This window comes from Octopus bimaculoides, chromosome 19, assembly GCF_046866305.1.
Source record: "Octopus bimaculoides isolate indiv1 chromosome 19, ASM4686630v1, whole genome shotgun sequence".
In the NCBI taxonomy this organism is placed as follows: Eukaryota; Metazoa; Mollusca; class Cephalopoda; order Octopoda; family Octopodidae; genus Octopus; species Octopus bimaculoides.
In genome coordinates, this window is record NC_142946.1 from 2,957,311 (window position 1) to 2,983,659 (window position 26,349).

At 36.1% G+C, this 26,349-nt stretch overlaps 1 protein-coding gene across 1 annotated transcript in view; it reads right to left on the reverse strand.

The window, feature by feature from the left end:
- Positions 1–26,349, reverse strand: part of LOC106876685 (uncharacterized) — a 72,615-nt gene that overhangs the window by 42,165 nt on the left and 4,101 nt on the right. The window contains exons 2-14 of the mRNA XM_089366496.1: positions 20,881–20,938; positions 19,791–19,964; positions 18,937–19,122; positions 13,362–13,574; positions 10,547–10,738; positions 8,928–9,131; positions 6,874–7,089; positions 5,712–5,921; positions 5,005–5,235; positions 3,817–4,026; positions 2,677–2,901; positions 677–886; positions 116–340 (exon numbers count right to left, since the gene is read on the reverse strand). Of these exons, the coding sequence (XP_089222622.1) occupies positions 116–340; positions 677–886; positions 2,677–2,901; positions 3,817–4,026; positions 5,005–5,235; positions 5,712–5,921; positions 6,874–7,089; positions 8,928–9,131; positions 10,547–10,738; positions 13,362–13,574; positions 18,937–19,122; positions 19,791–19,964; positions 20,881–20,938 (2,554 nt within the window). The remainder of the gene's footprint in view (positions 1–115; positions 341–676; positions 887–2,676; positions 2,902–3,816; positions 4,027–5,004; positions 5,236–5,711; positions 5,922–6,873; positions 7,090–8,927; positions 9,132–10,546; positions 10,739–13,361; positions 13,575–18,936; positions 19,123–19,790; positions 19,965–20,880; positions 20,939–26,349) is intronic.

Sequence of the window (26,349 nt, forward strand, 5' to 3'; positions counted from 1 at the left end):
TCATGAACATTTTAACAAACACTAGAGTTGATAAGTGAACAAATGTACAAATTGAACATTGATCAATCATAAGTTTGATTAAATAATTAAAACTTAATAGAATATTATCTATTACCCTCATTTCTCGGTGGTCTTGTGGGCTGTGGTTGTCTTTCATCACGGCATACATATTCTGATCTATCTGCAGGACATTCCCAGGATCCATTCATGAAACACTGACAATTGTAACGGAAACAATCCAAAACAAAAGAGAATGCATCTCCTAAATGATATCTTTGGTTATTAGCAAAACAGCTATCTACATCTGTTTGATGGATCACGTAGAATATTTTGCTTGAAACTAAAATGGAGGAGAAGAGCGACAGGTTTATTTATTTCCAATAAACCCATTGATTGTAACATAAAACACTCATCAACATATTTTAGTGACAATTGATATTTGAATAATATTTCCATTGAGAATTTGTAAGGATTACATATATATGTAGAATTTGAAAATGTCCAAATGTTTGTGTAACAATCAGAAAATATCGCAAAAGTTGATGTGAAATATAAATGTTGCAGATTGTTGAATGATTGCAAAACATATTTTGTAGATAAAAATTTCATTGCTATGAAGAAAAGCGATTATATTTTATTTTAGGAATTCTAAGAAAGAAATATATCTATGACATACCTGGTACGCTTGTCCAATGTGTGTCCCGATCACAGATGTATTGGGAGTCAGATCCAGGACATTCCCAAGATCCATTTTGGTAACACATACAGTTGTACTTGAAACAACCTTCGGTGAATGAGAATTGTCTTCCAAGATTAAAGCGCTCGTTATTCACCATACAATATCTTATATCAGACTGTGACGTCACTATTATGGATCCAATGTTTCCTGAAATGCGAAGAAAATGTCAAACAATAAATGATAAATATTCCTTTCAATGGAAATAGCTATGTACATTATTGAATAAATTTTTTCTAACTTATTTATAGAAATTTCAGGAATCCTGTGCATAGTCATTGGTACATTGTTAACTATGAAATAGACAGCTGGTCGGTAAGATTTTACGTGTTAGTTTATAACATTCAGGTGACTGAATCAGTACCTGAAATAGTGAAGAAATTTCAGGTGTGGAAGCAATGTCTGGAATGAAAGAGCCTTAGACTTAACTTAGCAAAGAGTAAAGTCTTAGCAAGTAGGAAAGTAGGCACATCACAAATCCTTTTAGGGAGTTGTCCCTGCTTGATATATGACAAGATGTAAGTAGAAACTCTATACAGTGTACCTAGTGCAAGCTGTGGGCACAGAAGATGGGCAGCATTTCATAATCTAACATATTGTCTTGTGTGTAACAAACTATTGTAATTCATTAATATTTTAAGAAACAGTGTAGATAAGTGAACAACTTTACGAATTGGAAAAAATGCATTGGAGGGGCAATGCATACCCTGTGTGCAGATGAATATTTTGCAAATTCTAGTGTGGCTTATAATGCGTTGCGTACCCATGCCTTTTAATTGATCTCAATTAAGATTTGTAAGTATTTGTCTAAAGAAGATTAAGAGCCTAAGAAGATGACAGCTAAAGGTAGGCTTGATTGATGTCTACACCAAATGCGTACGATGTGGGTGCATGTGCTCTGTGAAAGGGAATGCAGTATGAAGCTGCAACACAACCTATCGACTTTATACTACGTATACTTGAATGCTAAGTAACAGGTATAAATTTTCACCTGAATAAGATAACCAAACCAAAAACAGAAGGTAACATACAAATTTGAACATATCAGTAATGATAGGAACATCTCATATGAGTAAAATTTGCATAAGGCTAAATAAATGATTATTCAAATAATATTCATGATACCAATAGAAAATATTGTAAGGCAAATCAAACATACTGTAGTTCATTGTAGGATATATGTAATATATAAGTTCAGTTGGAAAAAAATTATTATTTTTTTTATGCATCACCATTAAAAGGTATTTATACTCCAATGAAATTAAAAAATCAACTCATAAAAAAATGAAACCCTAGAGTCTATCACTGTACACACACACGCACACTGTTGCATATCTATGTCTGTATTTATATATGTATGTATGTACCCACATGCGTCTATGTGCATAGGTACACAATGATCTATACATATGCAGATGAGGGCCAATTCAAATTATATATATATATATATATATATATATATATATATATATATATATATATATATATATATATATATATGTAATGTTCTGTGATGGTAAGATCAACGAAAGAAAGTATTCCATCTGATGTACGATAAATAGTATTTAATAGACTTAATACATGTTTTTATGTGCTAGTGGTAGATTCTTGTGTCAAGAACATGACAAAACGATGCTTATCCTCCGTGCACATAAATTCATTTGCACAAAATTTACATGGTGAAAACATTTTGATTCACTTGTCCACCAGTTTTGAAGATAATCAAACCAAAATTTAAAGAGTTTGAGCCACTCACCCAGTGAGTATTTCTTCCAAATTCGGTGACAACCCGTTCAGCCGGTTTCCAGTAATTTTAGAAACACACAGACAAAGACGAGCAACTACAATACTGTGTTTCACTTACACGCGTAGGATAATGAATATTGATTAATCACAATTTATATATATTCATTGAAAGTTAATAGAACATTATGCGTTACCCTCATTTCTCGGTGGTCTTGTGGGCTGTGGTCGTCTTTCATCACGGCACACATATTCTGATCTATCTGCAGGACATTCCCAGGATGCATTGTAGAAACACTGACAATTGTAACGGAAACAATCCAAAACAAAAGAGAATGGATCTCCTAAACGATATCTTTGATTATTTGCAAAACAGCTGTTTACATCTGTTTGATAGATCACGTAGAATCGTTTGCTTGAAACTAAAAACAAATAGAAAACAAACATATTTACAATCAGTTTTAAATCTCTGAGCAAGAAGTATGTAGTTACAGAACTACAAAGTAAAATCTATTTGCCAACGTAAAGTGGAAATCCTGATTAGGATGATGTTATTTACCTTTTCCTGGGGCTAAAAAAGGTAGTAACAGTGTCCTAATCAGGACTGCCACTTTACGCTGGCAAATAGATTTTGCTCCAAGCGTACTTACTCATGTCCGATAAACCCATTGATTGTGACAGAAACATAATCTTCAACATAGTTTAGAGTAAATTGATATTTGAAAGAGAATTCCTGTTGAGGGGTTGCCAAAAGGGATATGAGAGAACCCTAGGGATCAGCAAGGAATTATAAGGGGTCAGTGATAGCCAAGAAGTCGAATAGGGTCAGCGTGTGAAAGACCAGCTCACCCAGATGAACTGCTTAAAATACTTAGTCAGCGCCATGCTCCAATTTCACTAAAAGATATTCCAGCAATAAGATGTGATTTTCACATTTTCTAATTGTGAAAACAATTTCATAAAAATTGAAAGTTTAATACTGTAGACTCGTACACATAGTTTTAAATGTAAAATGTGTGTCATCTTCAATAAAATTTCTTAATTTGTCATGCATGTATATCTTGGCTAACGTTTTAATTGCCAGTATCAGTACCTGGTACGCATTTAAGATATGGTACGGTAGGGTAGAGTATTAAGGTATTTTAAATGAGGAGGGTGGTCAAAGCAGAAGGAGAAGTGGTTAAAGAGATTGATGCAGAAGGAAAAGTGGCTAAAGGTGGGGTGACGGTTGAAAAAGTTTGGCGACCCCTGTTGTAGATAAATATTTTATTGCTGTGAAGAAAAGAAATGATATTTTACTTTAAAGATTTAAAGAAAGAAATATATTTATGACATACCTGGTATGCTCGACGAATGTGTGTCCCGATCACAGATGTATTGGGAGTCAGATCCAGGACATTCCCAAGATCCATTTTGGTAACACATACAGTTGTACTTGAAACAACCTTCAGTGAATGAAAATTGTCTTCCAAGATTAAAGCGCTCGTTATTCACCACACAATATCTTATATCAGATTGTGATGTCACGATTATGGATCCAATGCTTCCTGAAATGAGAAGAAAATGCCAAACAATAATTAATAAATAGTCATTTCAATGGGAATACCTATGGATATTATTCAATTTCTTTTCCAATTTGTTTATAGAAATTTTATAAGATTGCATAAAGATGTTGATTTATCGATAAAATCAAAAAACAACCAACTGTTAAGAAACAGTTATTAAGTGGTCGGGAACGTTCTGAGTGTTTTTAATATGCAAAAAGGGATATAAATAATTGAGCTTTCAATAAATTTTATTCAAATGAAATAATTTCCATTATTATTAATGACTTTTGCCCATCTATCATGCAATTTAAATATTCCATTAGCATAGAATTTAACTATTTTTGAAGAAAAACGTAATCTAGGTGCATTTTGACTCCATCTAAATCGTTGAATGTTTTTCCTTGCAATGAGTTCTGTAGAGACAAAAACAAGTGGTAGTTGGGTGGTGCAGGAGAATACGGTGGATGGGGTAAGAGATCTCAGCCAACTTCATGTAACTTTGTTCAGGTAGCCAAAAAACACATGTGGTCGGGCATTGTCTTGTTGGAACACTACCCCTTTCCTGTTGCCAATCTCCAGCTTCAATTTTGGTTCAAATTAACCAGATGACAACAGTAGACATCACAATTAATGGTCTGGTTCTGTGGGAGAAGCTCCTAATAAATAATGCTTTTATGGTCCCACCAAAAACAGAGAATAGCTTTTTTGGCATAGATATTTGTCTTTCGTTGCTGTTTAGGGGGAGCCTTACGCAAACTCCAGGATATTTTATGCCCTCTGTTTTCATACACAATCCATTTTTCATCTCCAGTCATTTATTCTGTTTCAAAAGCACATTACAAAATACTGGTCCAGGCAATTCCTTGAAGGTGAAAAAAAGAAAAAGAAAAAAAGAAAAAGAAAAAAGAAAAAGAAAAAAAGAAAAAGAAAAAAAGAAAAAGAAAAAAGAAAAAGAAAAAAGAAAAAAAATTATTTTACCTAATCGTTTAGTTGAGTATATCATTCGAGTTTTGTCTTCTTGTCGAGGGGCACAAGAATATTCTGTTCGCTTCGCAGGACATTCCCATGAGCCATCCGAATGGCAGTTACATCGAAATTTGAAACAGTTTTCAATGAAGTTGAAAGTTCTGCCGAGAGGAAATTCAACGTCATTGACTAAACAGCTTCTTACGTTCTCCGTCTTCACAATGTACATGCTCCACGTATAAGCTGTGCAAAAAAAGAATTTTCCATAAATTGTTGAATAAAATTATGAACTTGCAAATAAAATGATACTTTGTAGGAATGAATGTTGGCTTTTGATTATCACGGAATGGACTAAAGATATGAAAATCTGGCTTCCTGACTCTTTGAACGTCTTATACAGAAATGTCTATTCCTTTAGCAAAGTAATTATTGGATGAAATGAAGGCCTAGTGGGTTAGTGGTGAGGTTATTTGGCTCACCAGCAGGCTGTTCAGTTGAATCGATCAACTGGAACGCTCGTTATCGGGACTAAGAAAGTGCCAGTTATTATTGGATGGAAAATAAAATAAATTGGATGACAAGAGATTTTCCTTTTAGCAATCTCCCTGACATTTTAAGTAGATTAAAAGTTTGTATCTGTTCAGAAATACATCTAATTATTCAACTGATCGAAAATAAGAACACATCTAAATAGAGGAGAAACAAAATAATGTCCTTACTTTTTCTAGCTGTTTCTGTGTGAGCTGAGCGACATATGAACCGAGCCCGTTCTTTAGGACATTCCCAGGAGCCGTTAATTAAACAGTCGCACCTGTACTGGAAGCAGCCATAAGAGAAAGAGAACGGTTGACCTAAAGCATGCCTGACCCCTTGGGTCACGCAGAACTTGACTTTTGTTCCACTGGAAACAACCACGCTTCTGCCATAAACTAAAAAGAAAAGAAATGAAAACATTTCACATGTTACAATGGGGAATGAAGTATTGCTGAAGACTATAATTATTAACATTGAAAGGTTAACTAAATCAATATTCATAGATAACTGAATAGAGGCACATTTAAGTTCAGATCTGTTTGTATGTGTGTGTGTGTGTGTGTGTGTGTGTGTGTGTGTGTGTGTGTGTGTGTGTGTGTGTGAGAGAGAGAGAGAGAGAGAGAGAGAGAGTGTGTCCACCTTGTTGAAAAAACTACAGCAAAACAAGAACACTTGACTGCTCTCAGTAGTGGCAGTGTCAATATTGTTCAATGGTTCGTTAATTTTGCAACACTAAACTGAACTTAATCGAAGATGTGGTCAGAAAAAGAAGTTCTACATGTCAATGTCTCTTGTCGTGTAAAGCCATGTTTTGAACCGATTGATTGATTTGTTTAATAACACTATATAACAAAATTTTAATTTCTTTTTATCTTTGACCATTAAGTGTTATTTCCAAATTGCTTCAAAGGAAATCACTACCATTCCCTTCAAACTTTGCTTTTGTCATGTGGACATCAATGTTTTGAAACCAACCTATTTTCCATTACATTTCAGATTCAGCACTGAGTTGCTGAAGCAGAAATATCGTTATAGCAAATATTCTACTCAATACCACAGATTTGCTTGAGCATGTCCCTCAATGGCTAACAATATGTGCATCCCCGATGATGAGCAGGAGTAGTGGGGGAGCATCATAGCCTTGTGCCACGAGGGATTCTTTGGGGTTTGAATAAATATAATAAAAGCAAAGTTTGAAGGAAACATTAGCCATTTTTCATACGTTCTAGGGGTCAGCAAGTAGGGAATAACAGTTGCTACCCAGGGACAAAAAATCGTGTTACACAGTGAAATGAATAGTTTGACTAACGATATCTAAAATAGTAATTTTCTTGTGAGTGAACTTACATTGATGTTGTGGCTTCTGTCGTTCTGTGGTCGCACTTCCCTGGCAAATATATTCTGCTTCCTCCGATGGACATTCCCAGGACCCGTCATCATTGCACTGACAATTGTAGCGGAAACAACCATCAACAAAAGAGAACGGGCGGTCGAGTGTATAGTAGCGACCTTTAGCATGACAAGCTTTCACATCGCTAATCACAACCAGACTACGGGATATAGCTGTTGAGGAAAAACAAAAAACACATTTTCAAATTAAGCACATGTACACACACACACACACACACACACACACACACACACACACACACACACACACACACACACACACACACACACACACACACACACGTGTGTGTGATCAGAAAGAAAAAAAAATAATAAAGATCGATAAGCTTCAAGTATCAATCAATGAAGTTGTGTGAATGGAGATGGAGGTACTATGATAATTGAACCTGAAATTCTGTGAAAATACGATTCACTGAAGCATAGGGGTCCTTATAGATTAGATTAGAGATTAAGTTGGTAGATCCTTGGTCGGTGAAGAATTTTTCTAAGGATGAGGAAACAATGGCAATGCTTTTCAGTGTGAATTGATGTTCTTGAGTAAGTTTATAGGAAAGTGTGTGGTATGTAGTCGGGGATGTGGGGATAGTACTTTCTGGGCTAAGAAAGCCGCCTGTTGCAGCAGTTACTCAGTTTGTGAAATGGTTGAAGTTTGGGTGACGTTCGTCCCAGTATTTCTTTTAACCGCTTCATGGAATCGATCGTGGGACCTCTTTGGTAGTTTTCAAAATATTGAACAGCATCCTACTTTAATTGCAAAGACGAGATGAAATAAGAGTGGTCCTTATATTTGCACAATTAGCTCATCTCCATGTTATAGGGGTGTTAATGTTAACATTGATGATTTTCTTGTTAGACTTACCAAACCATAGGAAATTACATGTTAGTTTTAATATTCTTTGTAATCTGGGATGAATAACGCTAAGCTGGCGAATAAAGAGTGTTCCTCTTAGTTGTAACAGAAGAAACGATAACCATTTGTTGATCTAAGCTTCTTTACGTCGGTAGAATTTCAGGACAGAGCGTGCACGCGCGCAAGCTCGTCAAAGCACTCAGAAAATCTATGAGTGACGTCTTGGTCAAGTGTATTAAATCTAGAAACGGTACAGTGTTATTTATCAAAAGTTGTTCATCAGATCCTCCACAGTCGTTTCTTTCTACTTCTCCGCTCACCAGTCACTCTGTTGTCAGACTCGCAACAATCCCGAATAATTGTTTGAGGCAACTAGTGTACAGTTTGCGTAAAATGTTTAGGCAAGCAATGAACTTATCGTTTTATGCCAAGTCCTTGTTTTCATTTTTAGTCACAAAATTCGTCTGTGCTTTCGCAAGCCAGATATATCAATTTGACCGTCCAAATTACTTTTGAATTTGGAAAATCCGCATCAGTTTCTTTTGCTTTTTTCCCATGAAACCAAATATTTCTGGGTTTCTGTGCAAATTTGTTGGTACATAACCTAATGAACCTATGATCTGACGGGTAAAAATGAGAATATATAGTCAGGGTACAAGAGCTGTATACACGTATATATGTATGTGTATATGTGTGTGTGTATGTATGTATGTATGTATGTATGTATGTATGTATGTATGTATGTATGTATGTAACACAGGTAAGTATTTCTGTTCACTAGGAATCTAGTTGAACCAGTACATCTCTACAGTATATAACCGGAACTAGAAATCAATTTATTAACCTCTAAAAAGTAGACAGGTCTCTTCATGGTTCTATAAACGAATACAAAAAATATAACGAAGTATTTTGTGTAAGGAACCCAATCTTGACTGTTTCTGTCACCAATCTTCAAGTGGAAATGTTGAAGTCAACTTACTTTCTCCACAGCATTAACCGAGAACGACAAATAAAATCGAATGGTTATGACAGACAATGGAATGCCCAATGCAACCCGAGCTGCCTGACAGCCTACTTTATCGTTAAAACACTATCTTTATCAAAGAAGTCTTAATTCCAGAGAGAAAGTATTTCATATTACCGTATTCCTCGACGTTTCGACCTGGACACAAGTTCTCTGCATCTTTGGCAGGACAGTTCCATGAACCGTCTAATTCACAATGACAACTGTAACGGAAACATCGATTTCTGTAATAGAATGGTTGGCCTAAAGGATACTGGCTTCCTTCTACTTGACAGTTAGTCACTTCTAGTCCTTCTGTACGTACCAAAGTGGCACTAAAAACTGAAAATAATTTAAACAAATTTAAACAAATGGAAAAAATATAGCTTATAAAACATTAATACTGGAATTATTTTATTGATTGCGTTATTTTTTTTAATGCCAAAGTGCTCAATCAGGAGAAGGAATACACTAAAGTGGTTATCAAAGAGTAGCTCTCTCTCTCTCTCTCTCTCTCTCTCTCTCTCTCTCTCTCTCTCTATATATATATATATATATATATATATATATATATATATATATATATAGTGCGATGGGTAAATTGTCGCCCTTTTATATCTTTAATTTCGCGCATGCGGTTTGTTTTTGAGTTTGTCGACTACGCAGTATCGTAGGGTCAGTTGGGCGCCGTCTGCAAGAAAAACAGCACCCTGACGCAATTCACTCGGCCAGAAATTTGGAAACGACGTGCTGTATTGCTTGGCATTTGCGCCGGAAGCTCCAGTACAAACAGATGGTGAACACACAGAACAACCGTTGTTTATCGACTCCCCAAAACATGTACCGAATGTGATAAAAATCAAATATCCGGTCAACATCATAGTGTTTGGTGTGATCACTAGTGATGGCGACGGTAAGCCTCCATTCATCTTCCCACACGGCCTCAGACACGACACGATGGCCTACATCAAGTGCTGCTGGAAGACCCTGTGTCTGGCAACAGGACTCTGCATCATGCCACACAAGCAGGAGGACCCATTCATGGCTGTCAGACAATTTCTGCAACCACACCACCCCTAACATCTGGCCATCTAACTCCCCAGACCACAACCCCCTTGATTATTATGTGTGGGGTGCAGTTGAGCGAGAGACTAACAAAACTGTTTGCAACACCAAAGACGAACCGAAGGCAAGGATTATGGCAGCATTGATCAACTTAAACAAGGAGACCGTCCAGAAGAGTTGCAGGAGATTCCGAAGTCGTTTGGAGGCCGTGGTTGAAGCCAATGGCAATTTTATTGGATAAATTTACTCTTTAGTATTTCAAGATATTTTTATGTAATTTTGGTAAATATATCTGTTAAAATGAGATGTCAGTGTTATTTTCATTTTTGCGTCATTTAGACAACAATTCATTCACCGCACCCTGTGTGTGTGTGTGGTGGGGTGTATGGTGTCTTAAAAAAAAAGAAATTTAGTTGTATTTATATCTTAAAAACAAACTATGATGCAAATAAATTAAATACTCATATGTATCTCTCAATTTTCTTATATTATTGAATTGTATGTCTCCACTGTCCTTACTGGCCACCAGGGCCGAACACAAAACATAGAGGACGATACACAGACGTGGGACAATAATCTAAATCGTGTAAACAGCCAACAAACACAACGGCAATAATAATAATAATAATAATAATAATAATAATAATATAGTTTAATAAAGGATAGTATTCATAATCTTGTCTGGCACTTACAGTTCCAAACGATTTCCTTTCCACCTTTCTGCTCTTTGCGTTGTTGGCAAATATTTTCCGTTTGTGTCGCTGGACACTCCCATCCTCCGTCTTCTTGGCAGTCGCAGTGATATTTGTAACAGCCATCAACAAAAGAAAAAGGTTGACCCAGAGGATAATATTGACCTTTCACTGAACATCCTCTGATATTCACTGCAAACAGAAAATTAGAGGCATTGTTACGAACCGAAATTGCTCACGCACACACACACACACACACACACACACACACACACACACACACACACACACACACACACACACACACACACACACACACACACACACAGAACGTAAAAGAACAGGGAGTAGAAATCTAGGCAGGTACCTTATTAGCACTCTGATATAGTCCAGATCTGGCTAACCACATCGAATGATAGAGAACAGTCAGTATCGTTTAAGATAAACATTTAAAAAGTACGTTATTCGATAAGTAAATCCTGAGTTTGCTTAATTGGATTTCATGCAGTTTACAGAATATACAATCAAGATACCAGAAAAAAGAATGGAGACCTATACATCTTCAAAATTTATTTTTCAAAGTATTTTCTCATCAAATTCGAATCCAACACGTGTTTCTGTTGTTAAGTGTCCTAGTCTCCGTTTATTTAGCGGTTATGTGCATTTAGTTGATTTAAATCCAATCAGTTGCAGTGCTTATTCGTCCAAGCTTTGCAGTTTTGTTCAATGTGTTACCCATAAAGGTGGGTGAAGCAAATTGAAGATTAGATATGCATTCTTAATGCATATTCAAAATGAGGGACCATAAAATACCAGGTTACAGGTAGTACTGGATTAACCATTAAGCAAAATAAGCACGTGCTTAGGGCATTAAGAGAAGGAGGGGGCACCACAGAAATGGTAAATGGTTTACGGCACAAAAGAAATCACTTTAAACTTGCTAAAATAATATTCGGAATGCCTTTATCTCTACTAAGTATAGATGCAGGTGTGATACCTAAAATTAATTTTAAGGATCTGATCGAAGACTTTGCAATTCAAAAAAGTAGGAGAAATTTTTTCAAATATAAATAAAGTGGAAGTATACAAAAATAAACATTATTTTCCTTCTTACTGTTTTGTTTCGTTTTGAAAAATAAAAATTTATTTTATGGTTTGTTATTGCTTGTAATTTGAATTACATAGTCTTTTATGGGGACACCAAAATCTTTTAAGTGCTTAGGGCCTCGATCTGTCTTAATCTGGCTCTGGGTACAGGACAGTAGAAATAGTGTTGAAATACGATATATCTATAGTTTTGGTATCACTAAATTTAGCATGACCTTTGTAGATACTAAGGAAAGAGATTATCTTATTACACTTAGATGTAGAACGAACCCTAAGGAAGTTAAGACGCGTTCACATCACTGACCACTCGTATAAGATAAAAGATTTAAAAGGAATCGAAAGAAAGAGGAAATAATTATCTTTTCATTTAGGTTAATCAGACCAGTCCACACCAATAAAGTCTTATAATGTTTTCAATATTAATTGGGAGGAATAAAGTAAATTGAAATTCCAACCATATTTTGTCTCATTTCAGAAAAACAATAAGATTTTGTCATCCTAGCAGTTGGAGTTGTGGATTAGTGCAAATTTGTTCAAAACCAACTAAAGTAAGTTTGTGATTATTTGACTAGGTAAACTTATGAGCCCTTCCATCAACGTGATTTCTAATTAAAATCTTTTATTTGGAAAATTTTTGAACGCTTTTCTAAATGTATGCGTGCATTTTATTGTTAATTCGTTTCCGTAATTTAATAAGCTGCAATTAGAGATAAGTTAAAGCAGGTTATAGAAAAAAATATGGCATCGTCTCAAGAAGAAATGGTTTAAGATATTTTGGGAACCATCTGTTTTTTTTCTTTTTTCTCAGCTGCCATATCTCATTTATCTGTATTCATAATTCTATTTTGAATCACAATTTTAATTATGAAGGCATACATATTTGAAGGCAACACTAAAAGATAAAGAGAACAGGACAGGGCAGAATTAGGACATGGCGCTTTAGGACACTGTACAGCGTGAGGGCTGTATACGACTAAATTATAGTAAATGATGAGAATGCACGAGAACTTTCGAAGTTTATGTGTATAAATAATGAATTGATCATCGATAGACCCAGGTGCCACTCGGGAATTGATGGCTTATACATACATACATACATACATACATACATACATACATACATACATACATACATACATACATACACACACACATACATGCATACATACAAGTAGACAGACACACATATATTTGGCCGAAAGTCATCCGACAATAAATAAAAATCCCATAAATACTTAATATTCAATTTTATTTATTCATTCCAATTATGAATGTTTAATAATTGAATGCTGCGAGTTAAAATCACCGTTCTTTTTTCCAACATTTGTCTGTTTATTAGCGGAGTCTCATTCTGTTGTTAAACAAATAGATCTTGGAATTAAATGGGTTTTGGTTTACTGTCAGGTGACTTTTGGTCAATCCTGTATATATACAGACATGCATACACACTTATACACACGTACACATATACGATATATTTATTATTGAAAGAATCTGCGGAAAATACAGGCATAGGTGATCAATAAATAAAAAGTTCAATGATGATTCCGAGTAGAGATTAAATTTTGTAAGTTGCTAGTATTTTTTTTTTTTTTTTTTTTTGTCGAAAGATCAAACACTGTCTCCGATAAATTCATCACCAAACAACACAAAACATTTATTAATTCCTCGAGGGAAGTTAATTATCACCTTTGATACATTTACTTACGCTGAAACGTAGAATTTTTTTGGCTTTGTTTGGATTCATCTCGACATATATCCTCAGCTGCCTTCGCTGGACAGTTCCACGAGCCATCAAGAAAACATTGACATTTGTATAGGAAGCAGCCATCCTCGAAAGAGAACGGCGCACCCAGTTCATAGTATTTATTTTTTACTAAACAACCTTCTTGACCGAATTCAGTTATGATTTCGTGTACACCTATTTATAAAACAGACACAAAAAAGAACTGATTACAGCCGAGGTTTCAATTGTATTAATGATGTCGCTGTTAGTGTTTGGAGTTGATTGTTATTCTTGGAACTCCAATATTACTGGTAGTTTGTTACAGAAAGTTGTAATTCTTTGCGTGGGTCAGTAGATTTAGTCAACAAAGAACACATTCCTGTGTCTATGCAACTGCGTTTAGTCGTGAAGTATTGTTACACTCATTCTTACCATTATTATTAATTCATTAGAAAAAAGAAAACGGTGAGTGTAAAACCAATTAGAACTGTTACTCAGGTGACAATGTGAAGTGAAGGCGGTAAAACTCGTCTTCCTTCTCTTTGAAAGATAATGTGCAGACACGCTTGGTGGGAGTTAACGATGGTTAGTGATGGTTAATGTTGCTCAGTGATGGTTATTAATTGTTAGTGTTGGTTAATGAAGTTTAACGATGGTTAATGATAGTTCACGATGGTTAATGATAGTTCACAATGGTTAATGATTGTTGTTCAAAATCAGTTCTTATACTTTGGTGAGTTCGTGGATGCCACCATCACACTTTCCCGTCCTCCTCTCACAACATTTTTTTCAACATCTTCACCGCAAGGCTAACGGAGTTTAAACTGCGACTGAATACTGACAATCGTTATCTAGCTCTGTAGAATATTCCATGAAGATAAGGAATAGATTTTATCTCTAATTTTTTTTTCTTTTTGTGTTTGACTAAAATGCGCCAAACTTTCAGTAAGTTTAAAGCAGAGCGTGGTACATTACTCTATCCACAACACCTACCTGTAGATATGAGAAAATATGGGTGTGACGTCACATCCTATCCAAAGGAATGTAGGTGTAGCTGTGATCAACTGTTTTCTCTAAGCTATATAGGGGTACCACCTTGTGGTACGATTTTAAGTTTGAAATATGCTGCTGCCTATATAACTGCATATTATGCAGCATTGCATAAGCAGAGTCTATTCTTCCCTGATGAGGTTTAATAGCAACGGAATAATTCCGCAGTTGTCTCCCATACTTGGTGGAATAAGACAATATTAGTCGTTAAACTTCCTCACCACATAATTATTTTTAATTTCAGTAATTATTGTATTAATTATGGTAGCGTATTGTTCTTTTCATGGAGATGTCATTAAGTTATTAACCTCAGTAATACATTTATATGAATACGCGTTGAAATATCACTGCAGTCACTAAAAAGTAAAGCAAAATCAGGGGAGACTACTTCACTGATGATAACTCAACTAAGAGGATGAGTTGTCTTCCTTGAGAGACATCAACTCGTGTAATAATGTTTCCGCATCATATCGTATTTTAATTTCTGAATAGTTTAGTAATTAAATATACTTTCACACTCTAGAGTGAAACCCCCGGGACCATCACATGACGCCTGTGAATGTTGAGTAACTTCACGTCAACCCAGTTAAAATGTATGTATGTATGTATGTATGTATGTATGTATGTATGTATGTATGTATGTATGTATGTATGTATGTGTATATAAATATGTCTGTGTGTGTATATATATAAATATATGTATGTATGTACATTTCGTTTTTGTATTTGATTTGCAAGATTCTTTATATGAATTCGTGTGTTGAAGCATATTTTATTGTGTCTGGGGACAGTCATTCTCATTTAGTGCCTTATTACTTAACACACTCACCGTTCAATAGTCAACGACTATTGAAAAGGTTGCAAGACGCAACGAACATTTTAGAAAAAAATTAATAAGTGAGTGGAAATCGAACCGGTGAGTGTGTTAAATAATAAGACACTAAAAGAGAATGACTCTCCCCAGACACAATAATATATATATATATACACACACACACACACATACATATACATGCACATACGAACACGAGGTCTGATCAATAAGTATCTAGACAGTTGCCATAGTAACGAAACTAAAGCACGCAGAGTGAAATCACTTGGGAAAGATTTACTTTGAATTCTTCAGTGCATGCGCACTAAGTTTTAACGTTCTAGCTCGCTTCTGTTGTTTGCAGCAGCGCTTCGCAGGTGTTTTGCGCGTGATAGCATTGACCATAGCAGAGAAAGTTGTCATGGTGACACCTTCTCAGAGGCCAACGCAAAGTTGTAGAACGTGTATGGAGAGAAATCTATGTGTCGCACACAAGTGTACTAGTGGTTCAGACGTTTCCAAGATGGCCGAAACAATGTCGATATTCACGAACGTTCTGGGAGACCTGCGACCAGCAGGACTGAGAAAAATATCGCAAATGTGCGCGCAACTGCGAGGGGAAATCGTTGAATCCCCATCCGTGAGTTATCAGAGGATGTGCAGATTAGTTACGGTTCAGTTCAGTCCATTATCGCTGAAGATTTGGGTATGAGACGCGTGTCTGCCAAGTTTGTGCCAGAACTGCTTTCAGCTGACCAAAAAGACACTCGGGTTCCAGTTGCAAAAGATCTCCGTGATTGTGTCGAGAACAACATTCGCACACACACACATGCACACGCATGCAAACGCACACACGCATGCACACGCACACACGTTCACACACGCACACAAACGCACGCACATTCCTTTCACGCACTGCTATAAACAGCTGAAGTGAGCGAGAACTTTAAAACTCAGTGCGCATGCACTGCTGACTTCAAGGTCAATCTATGCCAAAAAAGCTTTACTCTCTGTGCTTTAGCTTCGTTACTATAGCAACAGTCCGGATACGAATTGATCAGACTACGTATATGTATGTGTGTGTATGTGTATGTGTGCATCTATCCGTGTGTTGAGTGTCTAGATTATTTCCAATTTTCTATTGTACTAGAACTGGCTGTAAACTGCAACTCTAAACTCTTTTATTTACAAATCTTCCAATATATTTTGGTGAGTCTCTACTTTATAATGGCTCGTGTGCTTTTATACCTGATTTCCATATCTTATTGCTAGCACCGAGTTCACTATTTATCTTAGTCTAACTCTTCAATTCTAGTCTTCCCTATTTTCTCTCCTTCATTTCTCTATGCCCTATCCTACCAGTTCCATCTGCTTCCAGCTATTTCAATGGCTGCTTATAGGAGATGGTCTAGGAATTTGTCTGTAACACTTCAAGACACTGGTTGAGTTCACTCAAAGCATTTCTTAAGGCAGTTGGAGTTATTATCATTATTATTATTATCATCATTATTATTATTATTATTGTTGTTGTTGTTGTTGTTGTTGTTATTATTATTATTGTTATTATTATTATTATTATTGTTGTTGTTGTTGTTGTTATCATTATCATTACTATTATTATTATTATTATTATTATTATTATTATTATCTTTATTATTATTGAGGCGGCTAGCTGGCAGAACTGTTAGCACGCCGGGTGAAATGTTAAGCGGTATTTCATCTGCCGCTATGTTCTGAGTTCAAATTCCGCCGAGGTCCCCTTTACCGTTCATCTCTCGGGGTCGATAAATCAAGTATCAGTTGAGTACTGAGATCGATGTGATCGACTGTCCACCCACCCCCACAAAATCCAGGCCTTGTGCCTATAGTAGAAAGGATTATTATTATTATTATTATTATTATTATTATTATTATTATCATCATCATCATCATCGTCATCAACGTCAGCATCGTTATCATTTCTGTCATTGCATTACATTTATTAATTAAAGAAGTTTTAATATACGCGCATACATTCGCACACACATACACACACACGCACGTACACGTACACACATGCACACGCACACACATGCACGCACGCATGCACGCACGCAAGAACACACACACACACACATACACACACGCACACACGCGTGATTAGTAACATTTATAGCAAGTCTGGAAAAAATTTAAAATCAGAAATTCTGATCAATAAATTCAATTATTTGACAACGTCTTCCCATTTCTTCCCATTTCTTCTCATTCCTTCCCATTTCTGCTCATTCCTTCCCATTTCTTCCCATTTCTTCTCATTTCTTCCCATTCCTTCTTCCCATTCCTTCTCTTCTACTCTTTTACTCCACGAAACTAACTTTTCGTTAACGTTTCTCCGGGACATTCCTCATTGATTACACCAACCGTGACTATTCCGTATTTTCCTCCTCCTCGTCCTCCTGATCATCATCATCATCAGAAGCAGCAGCAGCAACAATAGAGTGATAGATTGCAGAATTGGTAGATTGGCAGATTAGTAGATTGCAGAATTGGCAAAGGCGCTTATTTCAATATGTTACAGTGTTATGTTGTGTCTTTGCAATCTGCATTCAAATCCCACCAAGATGGACTTTGTCTTTCAGTTTTCCCTGATCGTTAAAATGAATACCAGTAAAATACTGAGGCCAAAGATATCCTCCATAGACATTTCTGCCTTTCTGACTATATAGGGAATTAAATTTTTTTTTATTATTATAACACTCGCTTTATCAAAAATGGAATCTTCGGATTCTTGCTTGTGCCGTAAGTTTGTCAGTAAGAATTGTTAATTTCTATTCAGGCCCTAACTACAGTTAGATCTCACAGACGTTCCATTCACAGCACATATAAAAATAGCACTAAAAATATGTTCCAACGATCTTTAGTAATCCAAATAAAAAGAACCGTTGATTCCTAAAACTGAAAATGAATGTAAATATGTTCTCTAATTATTTACATTTGATGGATTTTTGTCCTCATCTTATTTGTTGTTAACACAACGTTTCGGTTGATATATCCTCTAGCCTTCATCAGGTGTCTTGAGGAAATTTCGAGCCTGGGTTGTCATTCCTAAGGTATTTTTCGATGTTATTATTATTATTATTATTATTATTCAGGTCACTGCTTGGAATCGAACTCGGAATCTTGGGGTTAGTAGCCCGCACTCTTAACCACTATGCCATATGCCCGCTGCAATAAGGACTGTTGTGAATCTGAGAGGGGATTATGCTGAATAAAATCATAATTAACTGATCCTCCTCTATTTTCTTTTACTCAAAACCAGGTCTTTTTCAGCACCTTCTCGTATATAAATCTATCTATAGCAGAACTTTACCCTCCAAAGAAGTTGACATACAGATAATACCGTTTTCTTTGCATATTTTGCATCGACAGGCAATTATATAGCAGTTAAAAATCTTAACAATTCACTAATTTAGTCGAATACAAAGAACGTCGTATTACACCTTATGACAATATAAGATAAACAGAATTTATTAAAAACGAATGTTAGTTAAGGTATTTGACGATTTTGTTTCCGCCATGTTTTATGGAAACATAACCCTTGGCTCTGTCGAAGGATTCTGGAGAAATGATTTTGTTCGCTTTATATTATTAAAGACAAGTTGAAATCAGGTTAACAGACAGTTGTAAACAATAACAGACGCATGCACTTTTTCTTACTCTCTTTCTCTGTGTTTTCGTCGCAGACATTTACGGTTTTTGCGGCGGGGCAGTCCCAGGATCCGTCATTCTTACACACGCAGTGATATTTATAACATCCATCAGTGAATGAAAAAGGACGGTTGAGAGAATAGTACCGGCCCTTCACCTTGCAGCCTTTGCTTTGGTTTTTCCTTCGCGAAGGATCTGAAAGAAGTTGTTAAAAGAACAGGATTTAGAGGCAAGCATCATCTTTATTATATAAAGATTTTCTTTTACAAAGCATAAAACAAATGTTATTAACAGGAGTCTGTTGATTCAATTATACTAATTTACTAATATTTATTGAATCATAACGACAAAAAGAAAGTCTTCCACATATTAATAACAGAATAAGGCAGTGAACGAAACTCAGTAAAGAATTTAGTCCGGAATTTCTTTACATGGATTTCACCAACATTGGGGGAATCATTTCCAAGAGAAATAAAATTACTGAGGTCTAATTACTTACATCAGCAGTTGATCTTAGAGAATTAAGGGAAATAGAACAGAAGACGAGAAACCCAGTTTTATGAATTTTGCGCCCCCCCCCCTCCGTTATATTGTAGCTCATCTTTTATCAGATAATAGAAGAGTAACATAGAAAAGGTACAAATAGTACGTCTTTACATCTGGTATTACCTAAAGATCTACTTCCAAATTGCATAACAAATCTTAAAGATCTCTAGAGAACTATTTACCATTCAAGAGTATGAGAAGACTGTCTTAATAATACACGAGAACTCCACAACATTTAACAACTGGTCAATAAACTTCTAGAATGCAGCTAAAGTAGAAGAAAACAATAAAAATTAAGAGACAGGGTCGTATTTTACCTCTTCTGTTTTGCACGCAGGTATTTCGTGTTCGTTCTAAAGGACATTTCCACGATCCATCACGATTGCAATCGCATGAATATTCAAAGCATCCATTGGTAAAAGAGAATGGTTGACCAAGAGGGTAAGTTCTACCTCTCACTTCACAGCCTTCAGCAGCCTCCACACCAGAATCTTTACAAATGAACAAATAAATAGATAAATAACAAAAAAAAAGAAAAAATGATAAACCTCTCATACGTTAAAGAAAACGGATGACGATGCAATTTCCCATAAATTAAAACACGATAGCTTTAATGAAAACATAATAGCTTTAATGAAAACATAACTGTGATATTAGGATTCGATTGGAAGGTTTTAGCGAAATAATCTTGTCCGAATTTTAGAGAGAATGATATCGTGAAAAGAGTTGTAGATATTTTAAATTTTGTATTTTTATTTAGAGTCTGACGAGCTGTCCACAAGGTTTTGCTTTGTGGACGCGAAACCTTGGGTAACTCTATGTCCAAGATACAAAATTTTTGTTGGAATAGTTACTGCTCTATTCTTTAGAATGTGCTTCTTTCTGATTTTTTTTTGTTAGTTACTTTAAACAATTAGCTTTAAATAAAGGAGTTGTTACATATTACCAACATAATAGTATTTTATTATCTATATTTATTTACATGTTTTATTACAGTCTCTACATTAAGTCAGACCCTGATGCTTAATTTATATACTTATATATTGTTATTGTATGTTATTAAAATAGCGAAAGATTGTCTTCGACATAAACAAATTTGGATTAATATTATTTGAGATTTATAGAAATATATTTCGATAGTTGTGGATTCTATTTATTTAATTATTTTGTCCGTTATAATTTTTTTTTTAATTGTAATTCTTATGTAGGTGAAAAGTTAACGCTCACGCTCCTAAACGTAGGTATTTGAATTGATCTTTTTACAATCCAGCCGTCTTTTCACACGGAATTTCGTCTGTCTTTTAAGCTAAAGCCCTGAAGAGACTTGTATAAATGGATAGGAATTGTTTATAAACTGCTACAACATTTACAACAAAGAGGAATATATTCAATAAAATTTCTACTTACCTTTTAAGTGAACTAAAGCCCAAGCAGTCAGCAGCAGGGATCTTACTGTTGCTGGTCCCTACAAAAAGTAGTCAAAAATCAGAATTGAAACAAAAGAAAGGGAAAAAAGTTTCTGCTTTCAAAATTAAAATGGTTCCAACGCACACAACATATATACACTCTCTCCTGCACATATACACTATATCTGATATACATATGTATACACACACACACACACACACACACACACATTATATATTATATATATATATATATATATATGTTTCAATATACGAGTTAATTCGTTCCCGGAGAACGCTCGTAAACCGAAAACTCGTAAACAGAAAACAAAATTCGTAAAAGCTTTTAAACCCGGGGTCTCGTAAAGCGAGTCCTCATAAAGTGAGGTATTATTGTATATATATACACTATATTCAAAATATATACTATTGATGTAGACACGAATTTAAAGATCCAAAGGAGAAAAAAGGCTTCTGGTGTATCGATTTCAGTTTATTCATAAAGAGGTTCAGGAGTTGGAACAACTTATGTCTGTGAGCAAAGATTTTCAATAATGAAGTATGTGATGTCAGCACATCGAACGAGGTTGACTGACGAACATTTGAAAGCAACTCTCTTGGTCGGATGCAGCGATTCCAAAGCAAATATTGATGACATCTTCAAAAGCTAAACACCAGTTTCACAAATCTCAGAAACCTTCTTTGCTGCTTAGTTTGTGAGATTCGGATATGTGTGGCGCTGGGTGTGACGTAACTATCTTATTGCTAACATCGCCTTCCTTGATAACTTTTTGGTAAATGAACATCTTGGCTGTCGTTATTTTATTGTGTATTCACTGTATTGCATTGAACAAAATGGTTATGCGGCCCGCGCTCGTCATTCTCTCGGTTATCTGGCCCGCCGTGAAAAATGTTTGGTGAACCCTTTTTTTAGAGTTATTCCTCCACTTCCTGCAACCGATAACTTTCAGTAATTCAAGAACATTAACTGCATCAATGTCACATAACCCCTTTCTCCAGACCAGTCCACCAAAGAAAACAGAAAGCAGAAAGAAGAAAAAGAACCCATATATTCTCCATTTAAAAACGATCCCAAATACATCAGCAGTATTTATTTTATCAACTCCCGAAGAGGTTAAAAGGAAGTCGACTTTAGCAGGAACTGAACGTAGAATGTGTCAAAGTGAGGTAATTCAATAAATACCGCAATATGTTTTACTTGATACTCTACCAATTCCACTATCCACAGCTACGATGCCCAACCGATTCTTCTAAACTACCGCCTTAAAATAAACATTAATATCACAGCTGTCTGGGTGTTTGTGAAATATTTCTGGGACTGCTTTGGTTTAAAATCAACAGTCACCACAATTATTTCTGAGTAATGGTGGTGGATACGATGATATTTGTCAGACGTCGAAAGAGAAGGTTTAGGATGTCAGTGTGATTTAGAGTTGATTATCGCGAAGCTGTTTTATTTCACATTTAGTCTACGTTTATTGTCTCAAGCAGCAAATACTTAGAATGTCTTTTAAAAGACAACATCTGCTGCAGATAAATTAAATTGGTTGACAGTATTACACCCTATTTTTTGTGTATAGACGATGTCTATATAAATAAACAGTGATGATGATATGAGGAGGAGGTGGAGGAAGAAGAAGAAGAAGAAGAAGAAGAAGAAGAAGAAGAAGAAGAAGAAGAAGAAGAAGAAGAAGAAGAAGATGAAGAAGAAGAAGAAGAATTGAGGTGGAAGGATAGATATACAATTAGAGACAGACAGAAGCAGATGGATAAGAAAACAAGAGAGAGCTAGATAGATAAAAAGACAGATAAAAAGTTAACGATAGATGGATGGATACATACATACATACATACATACATACACACTTGTGTGTGTGTGTGTGTGTGTGTGTGTGTGTGTGTGTGTGTGTGTGTGTGTGTGTGTGTGTGTGTGTGTGTGTGTTTCTTGATCGACTTAATATGAAGTGAAAGTTCTGAATGGCTACTCTACAAACCAGAGGAGTACAGAGGTCTACAATTAAGAGAAAGCTCATTCTACTTAACAGTGCTGGGTCGTTTATGTCTAAAAATTGGAAAAGTAATGTCTTATGAACGATGTCACCACGATTAGAAAACGTTGAGACATTCTGAAGTCTAATTTATAAGGCTGTGTTAATTTGTTGCGTTATTTTGTGACAGTGTTGCTTGTTGAACTTCGTTTAGACAGGTCATCAAAATACTGTGACAATTGTTTACGATATACTAAAGTCAGTTGAGACGTCATAGACACAAATGACAGCTCTTAATGACTTCTGACCTCGTGTTAACAAAACTCATTAACGAAGATGATAATTACCGTCTGAATCAGAATTTGCCTTATGTATTTCATAAATAGAGAAAATGAAAAACAAAAGAAAAAAAAGTTGTCTCTTCACTTTTTAATATTTTAGTTCAAATTACGACGGCGTTTGGTTTTCCTTTTCATCGATTTGAGATCGATAAACAGATATCAGCAATATCTTGAGAATTGAATCAATAGTAACCCTTTTAAGCGTCCAAATCTTACCGAGCACTTAAACACACACGGAGGCCTTCCCGTCTCATTCTCACACAAACATATTCTCTCTCTGTCTCTCTAACTTATTCTCTTTGTTATTTGTATTTCTTTCAGGCACTATAGGTCTTTCTCTCTCTCTGTGTGTCTTCGTTGTTCATCTTTCTCCTCTTTGGCGCCATCTGGTGTATATTTTCTATCTTTTCGTCCCTCCTGCATAAACACTATTGAAGCTTGCTACTGAAACCATAGAAATGGAATAGTCAGTGCCGTCAGTGGTTCGATTCACGCCGACCCATAGATTGGTGACTCAGTACATGGGGCGAAGACCTGTAGGAACCACGACGAGAGACATGGGGTAAGGATGTGACCCGATGGCTGATTGTGACATTCGCAAAGCATTGTGCGAAGATCGTAAGAACACGAGTAGCCTGGAGGACAGATCCGAACGGGAGTTCGTGATTACGGGGCAGCGTTAAAGTCACTCTTCCAGAAAGCACCAGAAGTATATAATAATGAAGCCAAATATAGTAACGGCGAACATGTAGAAACAATTGGTCATATTTCTCTTTTATATTGGAAATGATTATGAAAGGCCGACACAGGAGAGATAATACGGACATACAGCAAGAAAAGTACCCCCAAGAACATCAAAACAAGCATACTCTAGGAAATGCCAAGGCATACAGATAGAAAGATCAAGAACCATTAGAAAAGAAATTGTCTGTGAAGTATCAGCGCAACAGAGAACGATGTTCCTCAATGAAATACATTGACTCACCTACAGTAACGACCCAAACATGTGCTCTGGCACTGATAAAAAAATATGCAGCCTAATTCACTATCAAAACATTAGGATCAACAAATAGACATAACAAACTGAAAATTACTCTGCTAGGCATTGGATACGTATTACGTAGGGAACCTTTAATACAGTAAAAATGACAGAACCAAAAATCACCATTAACACCCTGGCACTTCCAGTCGTCCAATACAGTTTTAACATCATTAACTGGAATCTTATAGAACTCCAACGCCTGGGCAGGAAGACAAGAAAACTACTAACATCTAAGAACATGCATCGCCCAAAAGCAGATGTTGATCGTCTGTACCTACTTAGAAGTAATGGGGGAAGAAGAATTATGCAGGTAGAACTGTGCTATGAGACCTCCACAATAACAATGAACAAGTACTTATCTAGTACAGAGGAGTGGACGCTCCAGTTTATCTGCGAACATGAAAGCAGCAAAAGATCACATTCTGTTGTCAAAGAAGCTTACAAATTCGCAAGGGAACTTGGCATTAATCCTGAAATAGTTGAAGAACCTGAAACCACTACCACAAAAAAAAAGCAAAACGGATCAGACTGCAAAAAAATAACGGACAGAAACAAATTGAGGAGTGGTGGAGCCAGAAGCCTCTACATGGACAGTATATACTTCGAAGTCGAAATAGTCGAATTGGTGTAGACTAAGCAGCAACCCATCAGTGGCTGAGAAGTTCAGGACTGAAAGCAGAGACTGGCACCACAAGATCAAAGCTTGCTTATCAAACGCTACCAGGTTAACGTCCTTCAAAACTGTTCTGACCCCAAATGCAGATTCTGCGATAAATTTGATGAAACAATAAACTATTTCGTCTCGGGATATCCTGTGCTGACACCACATGAATACAAAAGTCACCACGATGGGGTAGGACAGTATTTACATTGGAAAATATATAAATACTACAAAATCAGCACTCCTGCTTACTGGTATGAACATCATCCTGAGCCAGTCGATGAAGATAAAAATGTTACTATCCTCTGGGATTTTCCAGTCAACACCGACAGAACGATCCAGGCTAATCGACCAGACATAGTCATTGAAGACAGAAGAGAAAATACTTGTAGACTAATAGATGTAAGTGTTCCCACTGATAAGAATATATCTGTAAAGGAATTTGACAAATTAAGTAAATATAAGGACCTGAAAATTGAAATACAAAAGATGTGGCATCTTAAAGCGAGAACTGTTCCTGTTATTTATCTGGTATATATTTCATCGACCCCAAAATGATAAAAGGTAAAGTTGACCTCGGTGTGATTTGAACTCTGAACGTAAAGTGTCGGAAGAAATACCAAGAACCTTTTTCCGATGCACTAATAATTTTGCTTGTTTGCTGGCCTATCTTTCCTAACCGTTTCTCCTTAAAAGGAACATAGACCTGTGTGACATAAGTAAAAGGGACATAAACCCGTGTGACCCCTTAGTAAGAAACTCGCTTTCCCCTCTCTGTAGTACACAGCCCGGCATCTTCAGTGTCTTTAAATGGTCTCTATGTTGCATTTATCCCTTTCCTGTCCAACAATGCGTTCATAACGGTCGGGAAATCCCAAATCAATGCCACTGACCACAAACCCGAGCTTCCTATATCGGATGAAGTGGAAAAACAGCTGAAATTGTCCTTTTGCGGGTGAAGCGAGATGTTGTTGAGATGACTGCAATATACGTACCAGGTTACAATATACCTGCCATGTTGCAATACATACATACATACATACATACATACATACATACATACATAGGTACGTACGTATGTAGGTATAGCGGAAGGACCTGCTTGCTAACTCTGACGAGTATTGTTACTGAATAATCGTTCGATGACTTAATGTTCGGTGCGAAACCGCTGGGTAAGATCGATTATAATGGATCTATAATATTTTATACTTTGATTAATATTGGCACAATGCCAGCAAGATCGGAGAAAGGCGTGAGTTGATTACATCGAATCCAGCGACGAAATGTGGTACTTATTTTGTCGACCTCTTAAAGGACGAAAGCTGAAGTCGACCTCGGCGGAATTTGAACTCAGACCGTAAAAACAGAGGAAATGCCGCTAAGTATTATTGCTCGGCGTGCTAACGATTCTGCCAGC